The sequence below is a fragment of the Cheilinus undulatus genome, linkage group 20, assembly GCF_018320785.1.
Source record: "Cheilinus undulatus linkage group 20, ASM1832078v1, whole genome shotgun sequence".
NCBI lineage: Eukaryota > Metazoa > Chordata > Actinopteri > Labriformes > Labridae > Cheilinus > Cheilinus undulatus.
The window spans coordinates 19561342-19587172 of record NC_054884.1 but is presented as its reverse complement, the minus strand read 5'-3'; the positions used below and the strand labels follow the sequence as shown (position 1 = coordinate 19587172).

At 38.2% G+C, this 25831-nt stretch overlaps 1 protein-coding gene across 1 annotated transcript; it reads right to left on the bottom strand.

Moving 5' to 3' along the window:
- Positions 1-24868, bottom strand: LOC121528504 (speckle type BTB/POZ protein). The gene is made up of 10 exons (XM_041815992.1): positions 24790-24868; positions 11217-11423; positions 11009-11130; positions 7454-7605; positions 7239-7366; positions 6974-7151; positions 6753-6808; positions 5993-6115; positions 5349-5491; positions 1-1656 (listed from the first exon to the last, which is right to left on the bottom strand). The coding sequence occupies exons 2-10, from the start codon at positions 11292-11294 to the stop codon at positions 1512-1514; spliced, it is 1125 nt and encodes a 374-aa protein (XP_041671926.1). The 5' UTR covers positions 11295-11423; positions 24790-24868; the 3' UTR covers positions 1-1511.
- Between the last annotated feature and the right edge of the window lie 963 nt (positions 24869-25831).

The following is a 25831-nucleotide window of genomic DNA, read 5'->3' as shown; positions in this document are numbered from 1 at the left end:
ACAAACTTTGCATTGCATTCAATACAAAATAGTTGTGGTTTATTCTTTTGGGAACAAAAAATGGCAACAACTAAGTGTCACTTCTCATAACCAGCGATATCTACAGGAAAGAAACGACGACGGTTCCTTCTATGGATTACCATTTTCCACCAAATGATAACTTCAAATGTTTGTCGTGTGGTTTTGCCTCGGTGAGCCTTTTATTCACATTCTGTCTATTCTGAACATTAAAACGTGTTCATTTCAATTTCATTTCCCCTCAGTCTTCATGTCTGCAAAGAAAACATCTGTTCACTTTTTTTCAATGTTACAGTTGAAAATGCTTTTGTTTACTTACACAGCTTCAAAAACATTTGTGTCTGTACAAATTTCTATGAAAAAAATAGAAATGACACTTCTGAGGAAAAAAACAAATAAGAAATCCATCATAAAAGAACATTATCATGCCTGATTGGATCTGAATGCTATTTGGACTCTTGTTTCCCTCTGTTTATTGTCTCCTGGTTGGTTTGTCCGATGCTTTGGATTTTAGTTTTCTCTCAAGGGGGCTACAAAGACAGATCCACACACAAATTACTAATTCCCCAAGAATGACATCCAGTTGTGCGTAGCTATTTTCTGAATCCTCTCTACACGGTTCTTCCCCCTCAAGTGTCTGAAAAATAAAAAACGGATGCAGATGAAGCAGAGCTATGTGAGTACATGTCATTTTCGGATCAATCATGTTAAAGGGTTCTTGTTCTTGGTGGTCCAGCTGCGTCTTCAGTCCTTGTGTGCTTGCCTACAGTATTTCTACTTACTGCTGGTACGGCTTGAAGAGGGGAGACTTTAGTGCAATGTTTCCCAACTTTCTTTGGGAGAATTATTTTGAAGATTTTGTCCCACATCTGCTTTTTTTTTTTTTTAAACTAGCCCTTGGTTGTCTCTCTCGGGGGGGCTTCTAGTTTGTCACTAACAGGCCCGTGTCATCGTCTTTTTCAGTCCTATGAGTCCATTAGTTTGAGGGCCTTGTGATAAAATAGCCAGTTAAAGGCTTTATTTTATCTGTACTTGTCCTTTAAGCCTCCATGTTGGCTCTCGTTGGGTTGTTGCATCCAGTTCTTCCTCCCGAACGGATCCCAAAGAGGGAACTAGCAGGATGTCGAAGGATTTAACGTCACGCGGGAAAAGAGCACGATGTCAGACCTCACTAAGCCAGAGCCGAGGAGAAAAAGGGAGGGTTTATTTCTGTAAACGATAAACATCCACTTCACGAGCCCACCTGCCCCTTCTCTCCTTCATCTCCTCCTCCTCCTCCTTTTTCCCTCCGTCTTCAGAAGAGACTAATACAGCAGGTTGGATGGGGCAGAAGGGGGGAGATTTGGGGGAGGCTGTAGGTAGTGTGGTAGGTAACAGCAAAGGGGGTAAGGTTGTCCCTGTGTGTTTGAAGGGGGAGGGGGTTTCTGTGTGTTTTCTGTGTGTTTGCATGTGTTGTGTGTACGCAGAGGTGTAGGCGCCTTGCTGTGAGGCTGTTAGGATTGTTTGAGGCGCTTGCGTGGGGGTCCGAGGAAGGGGCACTGGGCTGAGGCCAGCGAGCGGTAAGCTTCGGCCACCAGGTGAGGGTGAGACGCCACCATCGACTTCCAGCCGGCTGTCTCCATCACCTCTGCAGCGTGACTGGAAGGATGGAAGAGAAAAACACATTTTAATTTAGGTAAAAACAAGGAAAAACATACGTATGGCAGTACATCACTGGTATTGCATGAATCAGTTGATCTGATAGTTATCAAATACGGTACTAACCAGAATATAAAATCATTGCAACACTGAAATCTTTATGCACAAGACAAGACTTACCTCAAACAATGAATAATCTTTCATGTGAAGCACACTTTGAACAAACAAAAGTACCAGAAAAGAACAGAAAATACATTGAACTTCAGTGTTAAAGCTACTCTGATGAGCTTTTTGTGCCCTGTGGACAATGTAGAACACTGATCATCACCTGGAGGCCCGGGGGCCACATTAGATCCCGCACGGGCTCCTATTCGGCTTCCATAAGATTAATCTAGTCTGCTGAAGAAAAATATACACCGCCGTATTTAAGGTATCATGTCTTTCTTTTCTTTTCTTATCCTTAATTATATTAAAGTAACCCCAACACAGTTGAGATTGAAACAGTTGTTTTCAAGCTTGGCTAACTCTTTGATCAGTTTTACAAAAAATCCACCTATCAGCCATTGTAAGTCTTACAGTGACACATAGGACCATCGTTTTAGAGTCATGACCAAAGATATCGCCACGATTGGTCATCATCTTCTGGGACAGCCCAACAATGCACAGTGTATACTAGGCTTTAGAATCAGGACCTGTTTCCCTCAGGTGTTCTTCACCAATCAGGATGCAGCATATTCACATTAAACCAAGCAGCAACCTCAGGTCCTGAAAAATGAAGCCAATGCGGAAGTACAAAAAATTGCAATACCGCAAGTGTCTACTTGTGGCTGGCTGCAGAAACACTGGAAGGCTTGTACACAACACATTAAAAAGCTTTTTTTTTTACGCTAGAAATAAACTGTTCTACAGCCTGCTTCAAAAAACCAAACGTGTCTCATTAGCTAATGTGTTCACTGTACGGGGGTGATTATTTTGTTCCACAATCATTTCGCTTATATTGAGTAAAAACCTCACTGTGCACTGGTTGGCGCCTCTCATTTGATTGACAGATAGCTCGACAAGCAGAAGCTACGTTTCTGTCAACCAGAATGCTAGCTAGCTAGCTGACAGGAAGTCGAGTTAGTGGGCCGGCTGTTAGAAAAGAAACTTGTCATGTGTTGAAAATGCAGTAAGTGCACATTAAAAAGGTTCACATGACTTTGGCTTGTTCATTGAGCTGTCTGTCAATTTTTAAAGTGAAAAGAGACCCTAAGGAGCAGTGATGGACTTATTGCCATCACTGTGGCTGCAGGGAGACGCTGACATGCCTTAACCAAAGTGTAATATTAGTGCACTAATTGTGGACACTGATTAATCGTGGTTAACTGGATTAATCTTAACAGCCTTAAAAGTATTCAAACAATAGTATGTTAATTAGAAAAACATATCTATTTAATTTAGTTTATTTAACAGTCTGCTCCTGTCAGTGCCTGCAAACATAAGCTGTCCCTCGTAAAAAAGTAGTTGATGACCCCTGATGCAGAGCCTCTTATCTCTCCTTCACATGGGTATGTTTTGTTATCTGAAGATAAAAATTGATCTTGCTCAGCCAAATGTATACTGCGTTGTGATTCTTTATCGTGAAAACTGTAACCAAAGGCTGCTTTGATAGCATTTTTTTCCTTAGCCACATATGACACCAACCGTACAGACAGAAAAAATACTAAATGGAAATAATCAGTTTTTTCCCAGAGGATCTCTTTGGCTGTCAATGTCATAAAGCATCCTTAGTATTATTCTTTCAGTCAGATTCATAACAACATAAAAAATCCTCAGAGAAGTCTCAAGTGTTAAATGTATCAGGAGTGTGAGTCACAGGTTTTGACCTACAAAAGTTGCTGATCAATTCAAACACATTTCAAGGCCTTGAGAAGTAACATCTTTTCAGTGTTTAACAAAAAAACAACACTGAGATTAAATGTTGACACGTTCAGCATAACTTTGTTTCTTTTACTCTAGAACTGTCTGATTTCAGGAAAAACACATACATGGGATTAGAAAGAATTGCGGTACAAAATATTCTAGTTTCAGTAAAAAATAAGTTGATTTTTACTGGTTGGTGCCAATTCAGTTAAATCTTATAATTCCCCATGACAAATTATTACAAAAGTTCTTTCAGGCTCATTCTGTTTTTTTTTTTTTTTTTACATTTCCCCTGAGAGCACAACAAAGCAGGAGCTATGGCTTTTAGGAGAGTGAGAACAGAAAAGGATGCTTTTATATTATGTTGTCAGTGGGATTTCAGTAGATCTCTGTATTGGCTACTATGATGGTATTGTTAATTTTGCCGCAGTGAAAGAGGCGTCTCTTTACCGTTGTGGACATGTGACGGTTTCAAACAATAAGTCTTCAATAAAAAAGTTTAGTGTTTTGTCGAGCAGAGTGAAGGGAAGTGGGATCTACAGCTACCATGGGCCCTCAAACAGCATGAAAATGGGGGATGCTACGAGTGGTGATGGAGAACTGAGTGACAGTTTTAGATCGTGGAGGCTCCAGCAACTTTTAAATCTGACGTGTGGAAGCATTACTGACCTCTGGTGAATCACTGAATGCATTTTTATATTATTCTATTTATGTTATCACATGAATTCCTTAAGTTATATCTTTAAGAAGTGCGAGATAATTATCCTCCTCTTGATATAGCCATAATTGTACTTCTGTTGTGGAGTGAGTGACACTCTTTTACCTTAAAAAATGGTGGTTTAGTGTTTTGTAAATCTCCCTATGGAGTGCAGCTTTTGATGAAAAGAATTCTTACTCCAGAAAAGTAATCTGTGGAGGTGAGCGTTGCTGATGCGTAGAGACGCGTCTCTACACTTCTATGTCCACACAGTAATGAGGGTTGGAGCGGGGAGTGGACTTGCACGTTATGAGGGGAGTTTGGGCAACGTAAAAAACAGCTGATGGTACAGAATAACCATAGCGGATCACAAGTAAGCTGCAAAAATCATGAATAAGATACAGCAATAGAATAGCGGCTTCCCAGTTCATGCTTTCTCACGTAATAGTGTTAGATTTCTAAGCAGGACAAAACAAATGCAGTGAACTTCAACGAGGCATGTCCACTGTATCCCCATGATCTTGTTTCTAGATTGCTTCAAGGCCAAAACTTGTTACAATTTGAAAATAAAATTTGAAAAACTGACCCGCCTTCACTTGACTTAATGGTGACTGGTCTTGCTGAAACTCTGATTTATTCTGGTGCAGTCCAGAAAGAAGTTATTAGCAAATGAAGAGTCAAGTTTCTGTTAGATTTTTAAAGACAATAATTCCATGTTGTGCATATATATGGCAAATAAAAAAAACTGAACATGTAAGCTAGTTGAACACCCATGCAGACAGTTGTTCAGAGTAATCATCACACAATCACCCCAGTCAGCAGGAGCTGACGCACACACAGTGAAAAGTCAGGTCACCCCGATCCCTCTGAAAGCCTCGATGTGTTTCAGTCAGACCACCCGACGAGGGGACACACAAATCTAAATGATTAATTTCAACACCGAGAGAAGACGTGAGAGAGTGACTGAGCCCTGCTACCCTCAGACACAACAACACAGACAAAACGTTCTGAGGAAGTGTGAGTCTGTTAGAAGAAGCCTCAGAGCTCATTAAAGGTGACGAGAAGCGCCTTTCTTTTCGGAGTGTGAACTCACTAGTTGATGAAGTCGACAGCCTGCGTTTTGAGCTGGTCGGCGCTGTGGAGGTCGGCCAGGATCAGGATCTCTGCTGCATTTTCCACCGACAGGCTGGTGCACAGTGCGTCCTCACACATGACCTTCAGTCTCTCCAGAGCGTACTGAAAGAGACGACATATTGTTAGAAGAATATTAGAACATTCTCACTGTGACAGATCAGTGGACTTTTGCAAAGAGGATACTAGTGTTGAAAATGACACAAAAATGTTATTTTACACCTTCAACAAAATATGGCTAAAATAAACAAATGGATGCCTAACCTCAGAACTTTTTTCACATTTTGCGTGGTAAACGGTCAAAAGTAAAAGGCAAATTTCTTAGCACACCAAACTAGGGCTGAATTATCAGATTAATACACTGTTTATGAAATGAAAGTTTTTGGACATAAACCCTAGAATTCAATGACATCTGGCACATTTAATGCCTTTCTTCTACCAATATACTGCATGGTAATATTTACTGTTACACCAATACCCATTGATATATTTCAAAAGTCCAATTTAAGACCTTTTTTGAGACTTTTCAAGGATCTGATGTTACCCTGCTTTCAACTTTTAACTGACCTGTCATTACACCTGACTGATATCTAGTCGTGTATTTACCTTGTCCGCTGCTGCCAGCAGGTCGTCGGCCATCTTGTCCAGATTTGGGGCTTTGTCTGTGTAGATGAAGCACATCATCTCTTTGAAAACCTCCGGCTCCACGTCGTTTATCTCAACACGGTTCTGACAGAAACAGAAGAGACACAATGGCCATTTGTTAATATTTTCATGTGACCTTACTATGCTATTTTGTTTGTCTTTACAGGTATTTCCCATCAACTGAAGATGAAGTTAGTTGTTGATGTTTATGATAATCAGAGTCTTAAACTTACTGAATGTTAAAACCACATTGTCTTGTAACCTATTATCAGTTAAAAACAGATATTAAAATCTCCCTGGAATGGAAGATTTTAACACTACACAGTTAAAATTCTGGGTAAAACAAGGTAATTTTCCAAAAGCTTCTGACATTAAATCTAAAATGTCCTTGGTATTGGAGAAAAAACATCTGGGCAGCTTCTCTTGCAATTTCATTTCTTACAGTCACATGTGCACAAATGAGAAAAAGCAATTCTGTGCTTCCACAGCTTTGTCAGTGAAGGATGAGTCCTGACCCTCAAGTAAGGCACGACAATTTCATTTCAGGTGCGCTATCATTCAGTTTCACCAAACAGCTCTGTGCTGCAGCCATCTGACAGCCCACAATCCTTCACTCACTTTAAAGCCTCCACACAGCGGGGAAAACCACCCAGGAACAAAATGAATTTATTTCTCAGATTTAAAAAAAAAAAAAAAAAAGCTTTGGGGAGCTTGGGCTCACCTTTTTGCTCTCCTCCATCTCATGTTCGAACATGGCACTGAATACAGGGGAGCGAGCTGAAAGCAGAGATACAGATAGATGATCAGAACAACAGCAGAACCATAAAGGTGAGCAATCATAAATCACATCAGGGGAAAAACTCCTTACATTCACAATTATACCTAGCATTTAAAATAGAAGAAAAACATGACAGAACAAAACAAAAATAATCTTAGCTGTACCTGCTAGGATGGCTTTGTGGGCCTGAAACTCCTGACCAGCCACACACAGGGAACAGTCTGTGAAGCGCGAGTTCTCCCAAAGACCCCCCAGCTCGTCTGCTAGCCGACAGTCAGGAACCTTCACCATGTTCATGGTGTTTTGACCAGATATGTTGACCGAGTCCTGAACCACACTCACCTGAGGAAAAGAGGAGATATTTAATGAAATACATACTCAATAGTACCCTAACTGCATAGACAAAACCAAGAAGAGTGGGTGGCTAACCTCACAGAACAGCGTAAGCTTGTCGTCAGGTAGAAGACCGTTGGCCTCATCTAGGAGGAAGTCTCTCCGGATGAACTTTTTAAAACCCCAGTCTTTCCCTTGGACAAAACGATATGCCCTCTGGCTCTCTGTGGGACACATACATCCACAAAAGCTTTAAAAACCCTTCAATTTTAAATCACAGAGAATATGACTCTGATTCTCACATGACGCACCCATGGCTTTGGTCTCCTCTCCCTTGGCGTTCAGGATGGAGAACTTGAACTTGGCGCGGACCTCGGCCTTCGGACAACTGACCAGCAGCAGGTAGAGAGACAGGTAGTCTTTGCTCTCCTCATCCAGGCCTTTAGGATTGACACGCAAACACCTGGAGGTGGAGGTTATAATATATTTACTCTTTGTTAGTAAAGCAAACACACCTGTCTAACTGTTTATTGATTTTGGTGCACTTTAAATTGACTTTATGTAGCAGCTTCAATACCAGAGCAGGTAGAGATACCTGTATCTTTGTTCATAATGATATACATATGCCTGTAATAATAAGAAAATACAGTAGTTATCAGTCTAACGGTTTCTCCAAAATGTTGCTGAAGTGACAATTCTTTTTAATCCATAGTTGTGATTAAGAATAATATTAATCTGGAATGCAACCATACCTCCAGACATCTCAATGCAAATGAAAACTGATACAAATATAGACAATTTAAATTGATTTTTTTTTTTTTAATTGCAATAATAAAGTTATTTGGCACCTGTTGTTCCGTTAAAAGCTGGAGAAAAGAGACAGAACAAGAAGATTTAAAGGCTGAGACTGGGTCTTGCTTCAAAAGTGGTGTAGATACAAGATAAGCTTAAGTTAGCACAGAAACAGTTTCCAAATATTGTAAGATACAGATAAACAAAACAAATAGAAAAAAAACAACACGATGCAGCAAATGAAATGGCGTTATGCTGGAGGACACTATGAACGTCATTATCATACTCTGGGAGTTTGATTTGAAACACTGTTAATATGCAAGATTTTTTTTCCCATTTTATTGCATTATATTATTAATGTACTCAAAATAAATAACATGAAGGGAACTTTTCTCTCTCTATATATATATAGATCTCCTTTAAATTAAATTTCGCTTTAGTTTGCATTTTTTACTGCTGTTTAAAGCTTGGTTCATATTTGTGCATTGAATATATGCCATGGTGGATGCTGTAAGTCTACATAGCCCTGAGCCTAACGCAGAGGTCTACACATGTAGCTGATGTGCACCTCCTGAAAGGCAAAATTACAAATGATGCAGACACACTGGATAACTCTGGATTACTGCCAATCACTGAGTAATGCCTACAGGCATAAAGTGTACACTCCAGAGCACAGTTTACATTACTTTTAGTCAGTTTCACTGGCAAATGTCCAGCAGATAAAAATATTCATGGCCCAAATCTTTGGCTGAAAAACATGCCAATTACCAAATAAGTAAAAAATTTAATAATTACATATTATATACTATTGTGTTAGCTAATATATGTTAAAACGTATGTGGCAAGAATTATTTAATCTAAACTAAGTTATAAACTAAAATTAAATTTCTTTGTACCTACTTCAGATTCAGTGCAGCGGTTTTGTTTATGCACGGCAGCACATGGCTAATTTATGCGGCTAATTTAGGTAATGAAGCTGAAACATAACTGAGCAGCATAAACACCAATGCAGCAGCTAGGATAAGGACAAGCCTGGGCAGAGCAGAAAGTTGTAGTTGACTTCAATGAGTAGGTAAATCTACCAATGACTAGTGAAGTTGAACAGTATTAAACACAGAATCATGCCATGCAGAAAGCCATGGTTCATTATGGCCTATGGCAAGAGCACCAGCTCAATTACCTGAGCCTAGGAGTATCAGCTCAGGGCTTTCTGGCTAATCAGCAGAAGCAGCTGTGGCAAGAGCCATCCACAAATAAAGTAGCACCTATCCACATTGGACACTTTTCTCTTCTACACCACTATTTCAAAGAAACCATGATGGTTGGATTTTAACATTTTAGTGGAGGTTACAGTTGAGATCATCAGTTTATTAGGACCAATATGAGACAACTGACAGTAAGAATCAATTTCATTTGCAATGTGGAGTTTTAGCATGGTGTCTAGTTAACAGGGCACTGGTTAGTTATTTGTTGGGACAATTTGTTAGTGTAGGATGGTATATGGCTGTTATTAGCTGCTAAGTTATAGTAGCAGCTATTGTGCTAATATGCCAACTTAGAGGTAATGGTGCTAATGTAAAGCTAGGTGCTGTTGATGTGTTCAACGTAGACGTATATTGTCATACTGACTTCATGTGTGTAAGGAACAGATCACAACTTTCATTACGTTTGTTCAAACAACTTACACAAAGACTTTCTCAGTCATTACCAGGGTCTTCTCATTAGTAATATGAGTCACGTAGGCTGTAATAACAGGGTAACGACAACCCAGGTTCAATGTGGGGCTTAGGTTCTACTGTCTTGGACTCAGATTGCTCTAGTTTTAGTGCAGACAGAAAGCTGTATCCCAGTGTCTTGGTTTTTGTATGTTTTACTGCTGTTAAATGCAGGTTATCAGTCTCACATGGCTATCTAGATTATATGTCTGGTAGTTGTTTTAAACGGCAGGAATTCTGGGGGGCTGCCAGCCACTTTGGCCAGAGAAAAAAGGTGTCGCGTAAACTCTGCTCTAGTGTGAGATAAATGGCTGCAGATGACACAACTAATCACAACTAGTTTGTCAGCATACGATAAAAATTTAAATGATCCATTACATCAAAAAAAAAAGAAAAAAGAAAAAAAAATCAGGGGCAAGGCAGGTTCGTTCACTGATAACCAGTCTATGCTCAAAAAACTCCACATATTGTGTGGTCAAATGCAACTTTAGAGTCAAGGAACTACATGTGGCTAGCTTTTAATACCTGTTACATCTGTTGTCATCCTCCTTGTCATTTTGAATGTAATACGTTTTATAGTCCCCGTCATAAAAAAACACTTGCGTTGTTCCCACAAATCAAGAAGTTGGTCCTCCATTTCTGACGTCCATCTAACTTTATGCCTCATGTTTATTATCACTGCCATAGTGGTTTTTGTTGTGCGTTCTCCTTACTCAGCTTGTTTCCTAACTGGCTAATGTCCCGTTCTATGAAACCATAATGTTCATGCCTGTTCAAATGTCCTCAGTGTTTATACCCACACAACAGGATTTATGATCATAAATACCGAACAAGTATAATATTTACGATCATGAGTTAGAGTGGGTACAATCATTTTATTGGCAGATCAGGTAGGAGAAGATCTCGTAACACACTGCAGAAAAACCTGTGAAGACAATCTTTAGGTCCAACGGGCATTTGCTAAAATTGTTTGGCAGGGATAATCTGACCCAAAATCAGCATGATTTTCTTGTGGTTGGTGTCAGGTTGATTCAGGGGCCAATTTTTCAGCTGCGATGGTTTCATAAACAGGCAGGAAACAAGGGAGGGGGACCAAAGTTGGCATAAAAGTTGATGGCCGAGAAGCATTTAGGTGGAGTACTAAACGACACGGACAAGGCTCAACTGAGACTGACATTCATAGGAATAACTGCCAGACATAATAGTTCATGTTAGAATTTGTGCAATAAATCCAAACATGATGGAATATGTAAAACTTATCTAGTTGTATTGGAATATGTCAGATCAATCAAACTCACCTATGTTTCTGTATACTGCCACGCTACCAAAGCTAAATAATAATAAGGTGATTAAACTCACCATTTCAGCTTGTCATTGGCCCCAGAAGAGAAGGTGGAGCTCTTGATGACCTCACCCATCTCCTCACGACAGAAGCTGAAGTTGTTGATGGTCCACATGTACGAGAACTTTACCACTTTGATCTGATGATACAGAGAAATATGTATGAATGTTAATTTCATTCACAATTTTAGCTGAATTTGGGAGTGATTTGTTCTGGTCATCATACCTGAGTGTAACACCAGCTCTCGGCCACAGGCCCGCTGGACATTTCCGCAGGGGGAGGGGGACTCGGGACTCTTGACATTGCCAGCGTGACAGAAGGTGTCAGGGGCAAGCGGGTGAGGAGGCAGAGGAATCTGTCGCTTCCACTCGTCAGTGCTTGGTCCTGACGTCCATCTGCATCAGTGCAGGCCAGATGGAAGCAGTTTGCCCCCTAGAAAGAGACAAAGTGAGAGTGATAATTGATCAGGCTGGAAATTAAATCCCATCTTTTTGAACTTCAAGCAGAGAGGCGGACAATCTGACACGTTCAGCTCATTAGGATGCAACAGAGGACACAGAATCTTTTACTGATCCAGTTAAGATTGAAATGATTTAATACATGTGACCACACTGCCTCTGCTCAGCTCTGTGGTGTTGTTGAGGCTGGATGAATTGTCCCTGACCTGCTGGGGGACAGCGGGAGATCGATGGCCCGAGCCTGTTCTGAGATCAATACCCGCCACAATCGCAATTAAGTCTCAAAAATGAACTGTAAATAAACAAGCCGCCTCTCAGGACTGCGATGGGGGTCAGAGCTCCTGAGCAGCCAAGTCCAAGTTTCCACAATTAGCTTCAAATTACTCTGTAGTTTGTGAAACTGTGTGCATGTTTCTCACCTCCAAATACACAAACCCTGAACAGACTTCACCAACATGATCACACACTGTACATATAATAATACACACTGATGCCAGGCACTCTGCACGATCACAAACACATCCTTTTAGTGCTAGTAAATACATGATCTGGACTGACTGGATTTGTTCCATATATTTAAGGACACACAATATAATTGTCATGATATTAGTATAGGGAGGTAATGAACATTTGTCAAGATATTCACAGCTCATTTTAGCTGTAATTATTGACTGTATGCAGAAATATGTTTGTGGAGGTGTAGGTTGGAACAACAGACCAACGTCAGGAGTCTTTTTCTTTGTTCATCCTTAAAGTTAAATGGGCTATAAAGACTGAAGTTTGTTTTTTTTATTCTTCTTTAAAATTAAAAGCATGCTTTAAGGACTAGAGTTGTAGGTCTGTACTACATTATACAGAAGAATCAATATTGGCATCAACTAAAATTAACCTGTAAATATCTGTATCTGTGAATAAAAACCCAATACCATGCTTACAAAATAATTTATCTATAATGTTTACAGTGTGCAAATTGTTTTGAGGATGATTGTCACAGACTGGACCATCTGGACAGTTTTTGACCTCACATTAAGATTAAATATTACATGAAAGAGAGTTCATAACTGTACCAGACTATAGTCTGGTAGTAAAATGTCTATATTCATTTTATATCTCTGCTACCGTCACTGGATCCCATAAAGTTTTAGGGACAAACATCAGTACTGGCTAATGTTTGTCCTGTTGACAAACTGGCAAAACACGACATTATTAGGGCTACTTCATTATGAAAAAAAAAAAAAAATCATAATCATGACTAGGCTAATTTCATTGGTAATGATTTTAAACCTCTGTATCACGTGCATTTCTCAAACTCAGACACTCAAAAATAAGTGATTAAATACATAAATACATTATATGTGTGATGAGACACTTTGCTCAAGAGACGAACTGAGATGAATGAGTTTTAGGGTCATGAGAATGAGATGAGACAAGAGTTTGTTTTGTTTTTTTACTTTAATGACAGAATATATGACCAAAAAAATAGTTTTTTTTAAATTAGAGTAAAAGGCATAAAATGCAAAGACTGCAGGTGTATTTTGAATATTTTTACTTATTAATCCTCATTTACTAAATATCACTGCTTACTTAAAGTTTGTCTTGTCTGTTCATGACTCAAACATACATTTAACAGCACTTCATATTAAATATTCATGAATTTCAATAGTGCAACAATCTCATTAGTTCAGTTTCTATCACACTCTGCCAATGAAAATAAAGATCACAGAAGCAATCCAATAAGTCTGAACTGTCTTTATATTTTGTAAAACATGCTAAAAATGTGAGAAAAACTGACTGAAATGTAAAAAGCTGCTAGGAATGCAAAATATTTGATATTTGCAAATAATACACACATATTTACAAATTAGTTTAGGCCGATACCGATAACAATATTTAAATGTATTTCAGACCTAAAACTTCAGTTCGTAAATCTCACTCTCTTTCATTCAGCGGTGAGTGTATGTCAGACATCAAACAGTGGGTTTATTAGCAACTCTCTGTTTCTTTGCGTAAACAAAGCAATTTATGGCAGAGTTTGTTCTATTAAGTTGCAGTGTATAACGGCACATCATAACTTTGCAAGTGTCTACGTGCATATATGCACTAACTGAACATTACAGGTTTCTCACTGTGACTAAGCACAGGTATTCTGTATTTATTTCACTGTTGATTTGTTTTCCTTAGTTTGCTGGTAATGTGCGGCTTGAACGAGCGCACACGTGCACAAGTAGAATGGTGGCAGTGATTCAGACAGGTGAGAGAGTATCAGCTGCACTCCATCGTCAGGAGCAAAAGCAAAGTGCTTTCTACTTCATAGACTAGCTGACAGTGAGAGTCAAGTAGTCCAGCCTGCCAATCTCACGAGACATTTTTCACTACGACGAGAAATCTTGTGACGTCTTAGTCCAGTGAGATCTGGTGCCACGAGATCTCGTCATATCCCAAAAAATTGTGATGTGTAACAACAATGGATAAACAAAAATGATCGGCTAAAACAAAAACCCTGAAACTTTGACCACATGCCAAACCTATAGATCAAACGAGTGTAACATGGATAGATTGTTTTAAACATATGGTATTGAGAAAGTATCAATTACTGAAAACTTTGAACACCTTACTGCTGTCAAAAACAATTATCTGAGCTCTTCACTGTATTTATCCACCACAGAAAACAGCCAGACAACACATGCCACACTTCTTCTGTTCAAGTCAACATTTGTAAAATACTTGTTTCTAGCTCTTTCGGCTGTATTTTGTCTAGAAAAATTAAAACTTACTGTTACTCTTACTTACTACCACAGGAACATTTAAGGTTTCAGATATGCTGGTATCACAAATAACTGTTTTTTAATAATCTTGGTTGTTGTTTTTTTTCTAAAACAATGGTTTTAACACCACATTTTGACTAAAACCACATCAGAAACCCATAAATAAGATAATTAATTCAAAGACAGGGAGGAATTTCAACTGAGTGAACTTTAAGTGCAATGACTGAGAAATGATGAAAGCATCAACAGTGCATATGATTGGCTGAAAAATTAAATCATTTACCCTGCATTAGCTACAAGAACAGACTTTCTTTCCCTTTCCTTAGACAGGACAAAAATCGCCGCCCAGTGAAGGAGAACAAATGGGAGAAAAAAAGCAAACCACAGCAAAATGGCCATCATCACAGGAGACGGGGGTTTAATGTTGGTGAGGACAACAAGGACAAAAGTAGAAGTCCTTCGCAGATTAAAAAGGCACACAGGTCAGAGTCTCTGCTTCATTATGTGATAAAGGTGTGCAGGTATTGTACTGCTCTCATTTCTTCACATAATGAAGAAGATAAGGACAAATTACCCGACCAGCACTCGACCCAATCTTGACTCAGTGCCAGAAACATTCCCCTTTCTTTGTCCATCTTGCTGCAAGGTCAGACGTGAACACTGCACTGTTTTCTGCTGTTTCTCACTCTTCTAATTCACTCCTACACTACCCGGCTTCCTGACCAGGACCCACAAACTGTTAATCTTTGGCCATTTTTTCCCTCCACAGTTCAATATCTTTTTTTTCTATTTCACCTTTCCTCTAACCCTTCATCCATCTCAGCTGTTCACCCACAGCCTTCAATGTCATTGTAAATTCAGTTTGGGTTCAAATGCAGAGTGACAAACAGTGACGGCAGTGAGAGGAGCTCTGTGCTCCTGCAAATAACGCTGACTGAAGGAGCCCGCACCTTTGTCCTGCTCTGATGCAGCTTAAAGGCTGTGAAGCTAACTATACAGCAGACTCAAACACATTTTTATATTCAGTTTACTGCTAAAAAACTTTTTCTGAACAACCCGAGAAGCCTCTTTGAATCAGCTGAACTTCTGTAAAAACTTTACAGCAGCCCCAAGTCTAAAACACCAAATTTTATGTGATTATCAGAAATCTAAGGACATTTTCCCATTTGGTTAAAAAGTAAAAGATGCAAGCATGTGCTCTGGTGTTAACTATCCCAATATCTTAAACATTGTAGATGCAGAAATGTTTTGTCACCTTAATAGAACAAATTTAGATCACTTACAGCTGTTCAAAATCTAAATTTGTGTAAACTACTATAGTGGTTCAAGCTTGATCATCAGAAGAAAACAAAAGCAATGCAATTTTTTTCCTGTTTTCCACTCTTTCTGATTGTCTTTAGGCATTGTTTGTTTTTAGTAGGCCTGTAAAAAAATATTCTCACACACTGTATTTTTGCATTGGTAACAGATGTCATAGACTTAAAGGGATACTTCAACATTTTGGCAAATTCTTCCATTGCCATAATTCCTATAGTCTTAGCAATAGGTTCGTTACCTTCAGTTGTCAGTGCAAGCTGTGAAATAATAAAGTATAATTATGTAACATTACGATGCATGAAGCAAATACTTGGAACTATTTCTTGAGTAAACCACTAGGCGGAGTGACACAGTGCAGCAGCCATGCCTGGAGTGTAGTTCCGGCTTTGCATTTAGCTTTAAAACATCTCCATCTCCTAATGTTCCATGATTATTTTATAACGTGGTGAATGTACAGGTCACAACTTGTCCACGAGAGCGTTTTGGAGTAGTTGGACTGTGTATTTGATGAGTTTGATGAGGGAAAGCCGGAATACCGTCTGCTTACATTGAGTTGGCACAGCAGGTCCGAACTCGGCAGCGACCGATCCAAAAATAGCTTGCACCGACAACTGAAGGTGACGAACCTATTACTAAGACTATAGGAATTATGGCAATGGACAAATTTGCCAAAATGTTGAATTATCCCTTTAAGATGGTTGCTAATACTGCAGATACTAAACTACATGACGTAGTGCATGTTTCAAATTAGAACAAATAAGTATGGATGAGAAAGTCTATCCATCTAGAAAGCAAAGACACTTGATTAGTTTGAGTTTCTTCAAACACCAGAAAGTTGGGAGTTGGACATGTGTCTAAAAAGTTAAGAATATCTTCAGCTTATTTCAGCATCAAACTGAAACCTTGTTTAGATATCCCACAGACTACAAGCTGATAGAACAAGAAGTGCTAAAATGCTAATTCATTTCATGAGTTCTCCTGACTGCATACTGTTGTCTGCCAGTATAAATATGAATGCAGCAGTCAGGCTTAAACAGAAGTACAAAGGTAAAGGATTCACTCTAATTGTTACAGAGGACAAATAAGAGGGTCATTGCAAAACAGAGTTAGGCACAATAATCATCTTATCTCTGTTATCCTACTCTCAAAAGCATTTAAGACCCACATCATGACTGAATAAAAAAATAATCCTGGACCCCTCAAAAATAGTTTGAATTTAAATCCAGCAGAAAACATCTCCTCTGATATCTCCTTCACAGCAACAGGATAGTACGATTGTCTGCAAAGCTTCGACTCAATAAAACACCTTTCTGGACTGGACAAGATGTTCATAGCACGAATAATACCATGTTAAAAAAACTCTGCTGGAACTGAGAGATACTGCTAAGACACATTCAAAGTAGACAACATGTTATGTAGAAAAAGAATATTCCCAAGAGAATAACGGGTCTTAATAAGAAAATCTGAGAGTTACTAGGGGAATATTAGAGGCAGGTTTATCTCTTCAAGTATCTAGTTTTAATGAAAGCTCAAATATTTTGTCTGAAGGTGATCTAAATATTAACCATGCCGTTGTAGTTATCTTTGCTGAAAACTACACCAGCAGAGCCAACACAAACAGTCCTCACTCAGAGCTCGGTTCACCCAGAGTTTAAGACTCTTAAAAAAAATCCAATGAATAAAGACCCAACCAATCTTCTTGATTCTTAAACAACATCAAGTGGAGAGATGGAGTGAGACAAAGATAAAGGAATGTGGTACAGGGGAGAAAATGAAAAGTAAAGTGATAGAGAAACCAAATGGAAAAACAGGTGGCGAATGAAAGATAGGCCACCGTCTGTGGGAGCAGTCAGAGAGATAAATTGCCACAAAAAGTGGTTAGATGGAGACAAAGGAAAATCAAACAGAGCTATGAGACAGAAATCGAGTACAGCTTCTAAGACAGGTGGACAAAGATGGAAAACACACTCTACACTCAAACTTTTCCAGCACCTTTTCTAAAGTTTAGGTGCTCTTATCCCACGTTATTAAAGACCTTCCAGCCAACCACCTAAAACTACTTTTCCACGTTTTTCTAAAACAGTTGAAAGATAAAGATAGATGCTAGATGTTAGCATTAAATTAGCTGCTGACATCAATTCTGCCAGATTATTTGTCAACAGATCTGATAATAGATGATACTATGGATGTTATAGGTGAATAAATTCCCATCTGATTAAATACTAATTATAACTGTGTTAAGCTGACTAGTCTAAAGTCAAGTAAATACATTCTGTAAATAGGGCTGGACAATTGATTGAATTTTGATTGTGATTTCAATTTTGGCTTCTCATGATCATAAAAACATTATAATCAAAGAAAAACGATCAATGTGTACCTCAGAGAGTATTTTTGGGTTGTGTTTATGGCTGTGTTATTAGTGTTTTTTGCATGTTGCAAATTTTGCAAGTTTTACAGGAGTTCATGTAGATTGGATATTTATTTTCACTTATTGTTTTTGATTGCTATTATTTAATATATAATATTATTTTACTTGTTACTAATTTTTTTTATTGTTCTTTTAATTTGTGGTTTAATAAATACTCAAATTCTGAAATCAATGAATAATCGTGTTTATTAATCGTGATTTCAATATCAATCAAAATAATCATGATTATTATTTTTGCCATAATCGTCCAGCCCTATCTGTAAATCAACTTCACACAGTAATGGTGCAAAGTTAGTTCACAGAATGTGGCTAGAGTTAGGACTGCTAACTTTGCCAGCCTTAAATTCTTTTTGCATTCTTTTTGCGCATTCCTCTGTTGAACACTGTCTCACAATACTACAGTCATATTCAATAGTAACCTGTACAACTTTAGCCAAATTTCCAGGAGATGCTGTTGGTGTTTTGTGGTTGTTTACATCAAATTAAAGAGCACTTTGGCAGCAAAGCAGTATTCATTAAGAACAACACAGTGGCTACGAGTGGCTGCATTACAGTTCAGATGTGGTGTATGATTGGGATTGTGGGATGGTTTTTAAAATTTAACTTCCTTTAATGGACTCATAATTCTGGTGTCGACTACAAAGGGGTCCATCTTTAACCATTTAGCTGACTAATCATGCACATCCCTAGATTTTACAGATGTTAAACCAATGCATCCCTATCCTTACAATTCACCCGATAACAAACTGTGCGTAGGGTGAATAATTTTTATTAACACGTGTTTTGTTCAATTTCCAATGTGATGATCAATAGGGAGCATTTAACATGTCATTTATGAAATTTGAAGTGTCGATGTGACTTTCATCTCATCTTAATTTTTTCCTTCCAATTACTTTCACCATCTCCTGCTTGAAATGCAGTTCTACCACCAGACAGTGGCTGTGGCGCAACTGAACGCTGTTTTAACAACTACACAACAACAGAACAACAAAGCCTTAGTGTCAGTGGCACATCTGTAGTAGAACAGACAAAATACGCTGTAACTGAGCATCTCAGGAATAATAGATTTGACTTTACATTGTGGATAATGAGAAACAGCCTCTGTTGCTTCCCTGTAACATTTGGATGGTATTTTTTATGAGGAGTCAGACGAGTTAAACTGTGAGGGATTTATGTTTGTTTTAAGAATATCAAGGTTTTTGACCTGGTGCATATTTTTGTTTCATTGTTTTAAATAGTTTTGGACGTTATGTGGCGTAATAGATGTTTGTCACATTGATTTCTACTTTCTTCTGCAGGTCATGATAACTGTTCATCAAATTTTACTCAGTAAATCTGTAATGTATGGTCTTTGCTGAATCGTGAATGATTTTCACCAGAAAGTCTTGGTGTTCCAAATTTTCCTTCTGTCATCTTGATAACACCTCTCAAGTTATACCCAGTCACTGGGGCGTAAGTTGGCTAGCTGGAGATTCATCTGATTGGCCCCTGTAACCACGGCTACATCTGATTGGTCAAACCTTGCATACCAATGGAAGGGCATTACTTATTTTTGCCTCTCAAGCATCCTTCGAAATGAGTTTACTGTGCATTATCATATTGTGATGACACTGACCGTTCAGCCTTAGTACGGCATTGTTGTATTTTTTAAGGAAGGTTGTTCAAAAATCCATCAAACAGCTGACAAATCACTAAGAAATCTCAACCTTTGAGCCTTTCTATAATTCTAATCTTTGTGCAACGTAATCCTGCAAAGATAATTTTGACTGAAAATCAGACCAGACAAAGCCAAACTATTAAAAGAAGGGAACAAAGGATGTTTGTGTTGGGATATGACACATAAAGTGACGTTATGACCAGAGCATATTTCCCTGACATTTCACTCCCCAACAGCAAGGGGTGGAGAAATCAATCTCTGCGCTAAATTAAAGACTGAAGGAACGGAGGCATTTCAGACACCGGTATCCAAGGGGGATGAAAAAAAACTGCAACCATTGTCAAAGTGTCAGTGAACACAATGTCTATTTTTAAAGCTGTGGTCTTTGAGGACTGCAGTAAGCCACAGACAAACCTTAAATGTATAATTGGTACAGGGACCGGGGATCGATTGCACCGTGCGTGATGGGCCTCTGTGGCAGCGATTTCATATTCGGCCCTCGGTCGCGGGGCTCCTCCTTTCCTAAAAACTCAATCTCACAGAGGTATGAACTATTGATTTTGCCACAGCGATCAGCTCACCTCTCTCTCATCCCTGACTTTGTGCAGACCCACAATTACACTGAAAGGGATTTGACGGCGCAAAAAAGCATTAGCAGCTAGGCTTCACCTCTTGCCTGCACTTCCTCACTAAAGCCCTCCTCACATCTCCAGACATGGGAGGTTAAAGGGGAAGGGAGTTCAATGCATATCTAATGTCTCCTGTCACCTGGTTCATACCTTCAACAACAGTTACACTTGACATGTTGACCTCTGAGGGCAGACGCACCTGCAGGCTGCAGAGCACAGCAAAAGGCCACTTAGTGAAGGTTTGAAACAAGCTTTATGGTATCAGGTAGAATACACTAGAGATGTGCTATATCAGAATTTAAAGTTTGATACGATTTCTTGCAAAAAACAAATGATATCAGTGCCTGTTTTAATTTCATAACAACAAAAACATAGGTAATTGGTATCCAATATAGGGTCATTTCTTGTTTTCAATCACTTGCTGAATAAAATTAGATGTATTTTTGTCTTAAAATGTGGTATCAAAAAGCGTCATAGCATCTGAATTTTCCCAGCTTTAACCCTGTGACTATAAATAACCATTTGGACACTAACACTGACAGATCAGTCATTCAAGTGGACATCCTTTACCTCAACTTGAAAGATGTCTACGCTAATTAATTAGAAGTGGTGAGACTCAAAACACTCATAGGGTAAATGATGGTTCAATTCAAATCATTAATCAACAAGATGGGACTAAGTGTGTCAACATTTTCAATACTCTGATTCTATTACATTACCACATACTTTAAACAACACAATATATTTTACTTTAAAATTCAAAAGTACCCATATTTTTGACATTTCAAGAGAAACAACAGAAATAACAATTGTCTTTTGAGTCCAAAAAGTTGGGTTTTAGAATCAGAAAAAAGCTATTTAGAAACACACCAACACCTCTGCACAGATGTGAAAGAAAGTTCAAGATCTAAGATACCAGATAGCATGGCTGAGGGATCTGACGTATATTCTGTTTAAAGGACATCATTTATCTATTTGAGGAAGAGAAATCAGAGTTTCCCTTCTGTTGTTATAATACTGTCCAAACCCCAAATGAAAGTTTCATGATGTGAAATCGTGAGAACACTGTTGGGTGAAACTTCAATCGTAATTCACCACTCTTTGGAAAAGCAGAACTATTTCAACAGCAGAGAGAGTGCTCACAGTGAGTCATCGCATAAAGGAAACACTTCTGTTGGAGATTTTCCCCCACATCTGTGGTGTGGTATCATCTACACTTTTGCCATGATCAAAGCTGCTACTGTGTGTTTCCAGACTGATCTATAAGGGTAACACGACAAGCGTCATGACAACTGACTGTTTCTATGAAGTAGTTTTTAATGCTTGTAATCACTGTCTTGAGGGAATGTGCCTGACAAACCGAATGGCAGCACCTTGCAAAAACACCCTCTTTATTCATTTTTCATTGCACAGATGCTTATAAATGATGCACTTCACTAACACCACAAAAAAGTTGTTAAAACACTAGTTACACATGTGTAAGACAAAGTCAACAAAAGAATAAGAAATACAACTTTGTAACTGGGGGCCTTCAATTAGCTCAAACAGCAAGTTCCTCACAGGATCTTTATCATCATGTATTTATAATATTTCCTTATACATTTGATTAGAAATTCTTTAAATTCAGCACACTGACCTTCTGATTGCAGTGTATTTTTCAAAATGTTTTAGCATCCCGAATGATTTGATAAGACTTATATTGACACCAATAAAACAGAAATACGCTATACCACAGGCAGTGACTGAGACAGAGACTAAAAAGGTTAAAGTTCAACATCATACAGTCAGGATTCAACAGGTCAGAGAAGAAGCTTTATTGCTTAGATGTGTCCTCCATGTCAGTGGATGGTTTTAAAATGTCATATTTATTTTATGGTGAATGAACTCACAAACAAAAATGTGCAAAAATTAAAAGTGAATACCCTTCAAAAAATAGACCATATTCCTGTAATCTAAAGGTTCACCTTTCAGACATCATCAGACCGCTGTGTGAATGATGGAGCTTTGTTCTTGCTAGAAGGTGAAATATTACATTCATGCATAAAGTAGAGGATGTTAAAAGTATTAAGTGTCCCTTTACTTTAATGGAAAATTGGATTGGATTTGGCACATTTTTCATGGGCGTAACCCACCTACTCAGCTCTGCTGCTCATCCCACAAATGCATGTTCCTTACAAATGTGGCATCATTTAAAAGGGTAATAAACAGGCTTTCCAACGGTATAAAATTTATTGCCAAGAAGCATTGTTACAACAAAGAAATAATGTACCAAACACAGATTGCCTTACTTTTTGTTTTAAGTTTATAAACTACAATGAAAGAAGTCTTGGCACCAAACATTTCCTGGGAGAGGATCCCTAAAACCCCAAATATGGCATAATCTAATGTCATTATTTAACTTTCTTTCCTTGTAACTTTAAGAAATGTAAATTGTCATCAGAACTTCATTACACTTTGTAAAATATAGATTTTCTTTCGAGAAGCTGTATTACCAATTTTTAATAAAGAAGTAGTTATTTAAGGGAACAATCTTCTTTTCTCATTTGTCTAGTACTATTTCTGTTGAAAAAAGCAAAAGTGACTGATTTTTAAAAAATGCACTACTTCTTATTAGAGTACTCAATTAATCCCCAGAAGAATCAATAATACTCGAGTACTTGACTACAAAAATAATTGATTACTGCAGCCCTACATCAGATATTTTGCCTGTGTAGTTCAGCATATATTGAGTTTTAGGCTGAACCAAAAGCCCTTTCTTAGTTGAGGTCTTTTTCGTTATTTATCCTCATTCTTTAAACTTAAGGACAAAAGTTTGTTGCCTTGGTCCTCCTCAAACCTTACAGTGTGTCCAAAAGCACTGAAATTTCTTGTCTGAAAAGCACATTTAAATATCGGTATCGATACTGGCTAAAATGAATATGTAAATATCAGCATATTGGCGAAAATGCAATATTGTGCATCCCTTGTATGTGCAGATGTTAGGTGCTTAAATCCTTTTCTTTATTCATCATCATTCCTTACACTTTAAAGTGTGTTTTAAGGACTGAAAATTATTAGTTTTGTTCATCCTCAAGCTTAAAATTGTGTGTAAGTTTTAAGGCCTGAAGTTCAAGGTCTGAACTAAATTCAAATATCAGTATAGATATCAGCTAAAAAAGAAGTTTTTAAATGCTGGCATATCGGCAAAAACAAATATGCATCCCTACAAAGAACCCAGAGCAACAATTAAAGACCTGCAGGCCTCACTTAACTCAGTTAAGTTCAGTGTTCATGATTCAACAATAAGAAAGAGACTGGGCAAAAATGCCCTAAGGCCAAAACCATTGCTGACCAAAAAAACACAAAGGCCCATCTCACACTTGCTAAAAAGTAATATGATGATCCCCAAGACGTTTGGGAAAATATTCTGCGGACTGACAAGACAAAATTGAACTTTTTTGGTAGGTTTGTCCTGTTATATCTGGTGTGACACTAACACAGCATTTCATAAAAACATCATAATACTATCAGGACAATGAATTCTGCTCTCTAACAGAAAATTCTGAAGAAAAATGTCCGTACTTCAATTCTTGACCTCGAGCTCAAGCGCACTTGGATTATGCAGCAGGACAATGATCTGAAACACTGGCTGAAAGTGTTACTTTTTTCCATTAATAAATCAATTCAGATTTAATTGACAATCTTAAACATCTGAGTGTGACAAATAGGCATAAAAAGAGGACCCAGTAGAAGATTGATACTTTTTCACAGCAGTGCACTGTGCAGATCTATAGAAAATAAAACTGTTCTCTTCATCAGGGCCACATTCAGTTACACTACACTACTGCTTATAAACCTCGAAAATCATTGTGAGAATAATCATTACCAGCAGGACTGGCTGGGTTCAATTCTGAATACTGAAGTAGTCCATACAGTACATCAAAAAGTCCTGAGAAAACAGAGAAAATATTTTTAAAGTAGAGTATGACAGAGGCCCAGGACATGATTTAACACCTGATTTATGTATTAACCGCAGATATATCACTTACCTAAAACCTCAGGCTTGACCGGAGCTTTGTTAACCGTTTTACTATGGAGCTGTCCCTCTATCTAAGCTTTAATTAAAGTAATTCATAGTGGGAACTGAAACTCGGACTTTGCAGTTCATGTAGGCGGTGACAGTAGCAGGTAGTTAACCTGCTAACAATACACATAGACGGGAACTGTATTTTATTTTCAGTAAGCTTGTTACTCTAGCCTCGAGTAAATGCTGGCGTCTGCTTTTAGCCAAAAATACTACAAACCCCTAACAAAGTCTGAAACAGATAAAGAGTATGAAATACCACAATAATCCAGACCTTCTGACGTTAGCATCCGAGCTAACTCGAACAAGCTAGCTGACTGGCTAGCCCTATCAATGTAGCAGCTAACCTAAGCCAAACAAAAAGGTCGGGGTAACAGGCGGAAAGCTCGGACTTCAAATACAAAACAACAAACATCATAAAGTAATTTTATGATTTTTAGCTATAAGTCAGTTCTCTTTTTTTATTAAGCGACTTGCTTACCTTTGTCTTGGGTGTAATTATAACGCTAGTAGTCCGGGATCTTCTGTTGTTGTTTGCTATCAGGTTAGCTGTCTGTAGAGCTGGCAGACCTGGAGAGTCTAGTAAGAGCTCCTACTGCTGCCACGGAGGAATATCACAGCTTACGATTTTTACAAAATCAACCTTACAGATTATATAAATCTACATATATTGTTTTCAAACATTTGTCTGCTTCAGTCAGTCTGATTTTAAGAGAGAATCTCTTAATATAGCCCTGATGTTTTCTGTAGCTCAGTCTAGAGGACAGTTGAAATATTAAATGAGTCTGGGTCCTGGAGAAATGAAAGCCCCAAACTGTTGTGGTTCCTGTTTGTGCATGTGTGTATGTATTGTGTTTGGGAAAACTGTAAAAAAAAATCCCTTAAATAATTGAAAGGGTGTCTTCTTCTTCAAATTAATTATTTTTTATTCAAATATATTTTAACCAGGAAAGTCTTATTGAGATTAAGAATCTCATTTACAAGAGTGCCCTGGCCAAAACTGACAGACAGCAGCACAATTAACAAAAACACAGACATAAAAACAGGGCCGTTAAAATCAGACAAAAAAAGCAAATCCTGACTCCCAGGGAAGAAAGTTATTAGTCACATCTACAACCCAATGTATTTTCTCTAATGCCTTCAACCTACTTTAAAAAGACACCAACTCCTTAACGCAGGAGCAGCATACCTAAAGCTCCTTTTGCCAATTTCAAGATAGACTTTCAGAGCAGATTGCTGATTAAGTATAGCTTTATAAATAAGGATATGCCAATGATTTAGCCTATGTGTAGTCAATGATGGCAAACCAACTCAGTCCTACAGAATACAATGATGAGGTCAGGACTTAAAATTCATTTTAAACCAGAGTGCCCCATGGCATGCAGTATCCAAAGATTTAGGGCATTTACAAGATGCATGCATGCACAGAACATCACTGTAGTCAGAGGCATACAAATGGCAGAAACAATTCTTTTCTTTGCATCAAATGAAAACCAGGACTGATTCCTGAAATAAAAACCCTT

Excerpts from the sequence above, each read along its gene's own strand:
- LOC121528504 (XM_041815992.1), bottom strand. The coding sequence starts at position 11,294 with ATGTCAAGAGTCCCGAGTCCCCCTCCCCCTGCGGAAATGTCCAGCGGG. Across the intron at positions 6,116-6,752 it reads AGATGGAGGAGAGCAAAAAG|AACCGTGTTGAGATAAACGA; the intron begins GTGAGCCCAAGC and ends TGTTTCTGTCAG. Across the intron at positions 5,492-5,992 it reads TGCTGGCAGCAGCGGACAAG|TACGCTCTGGAGAGACTGAA; the intron begins GTAAATACACGA and ends CGTCTCTTTCAG.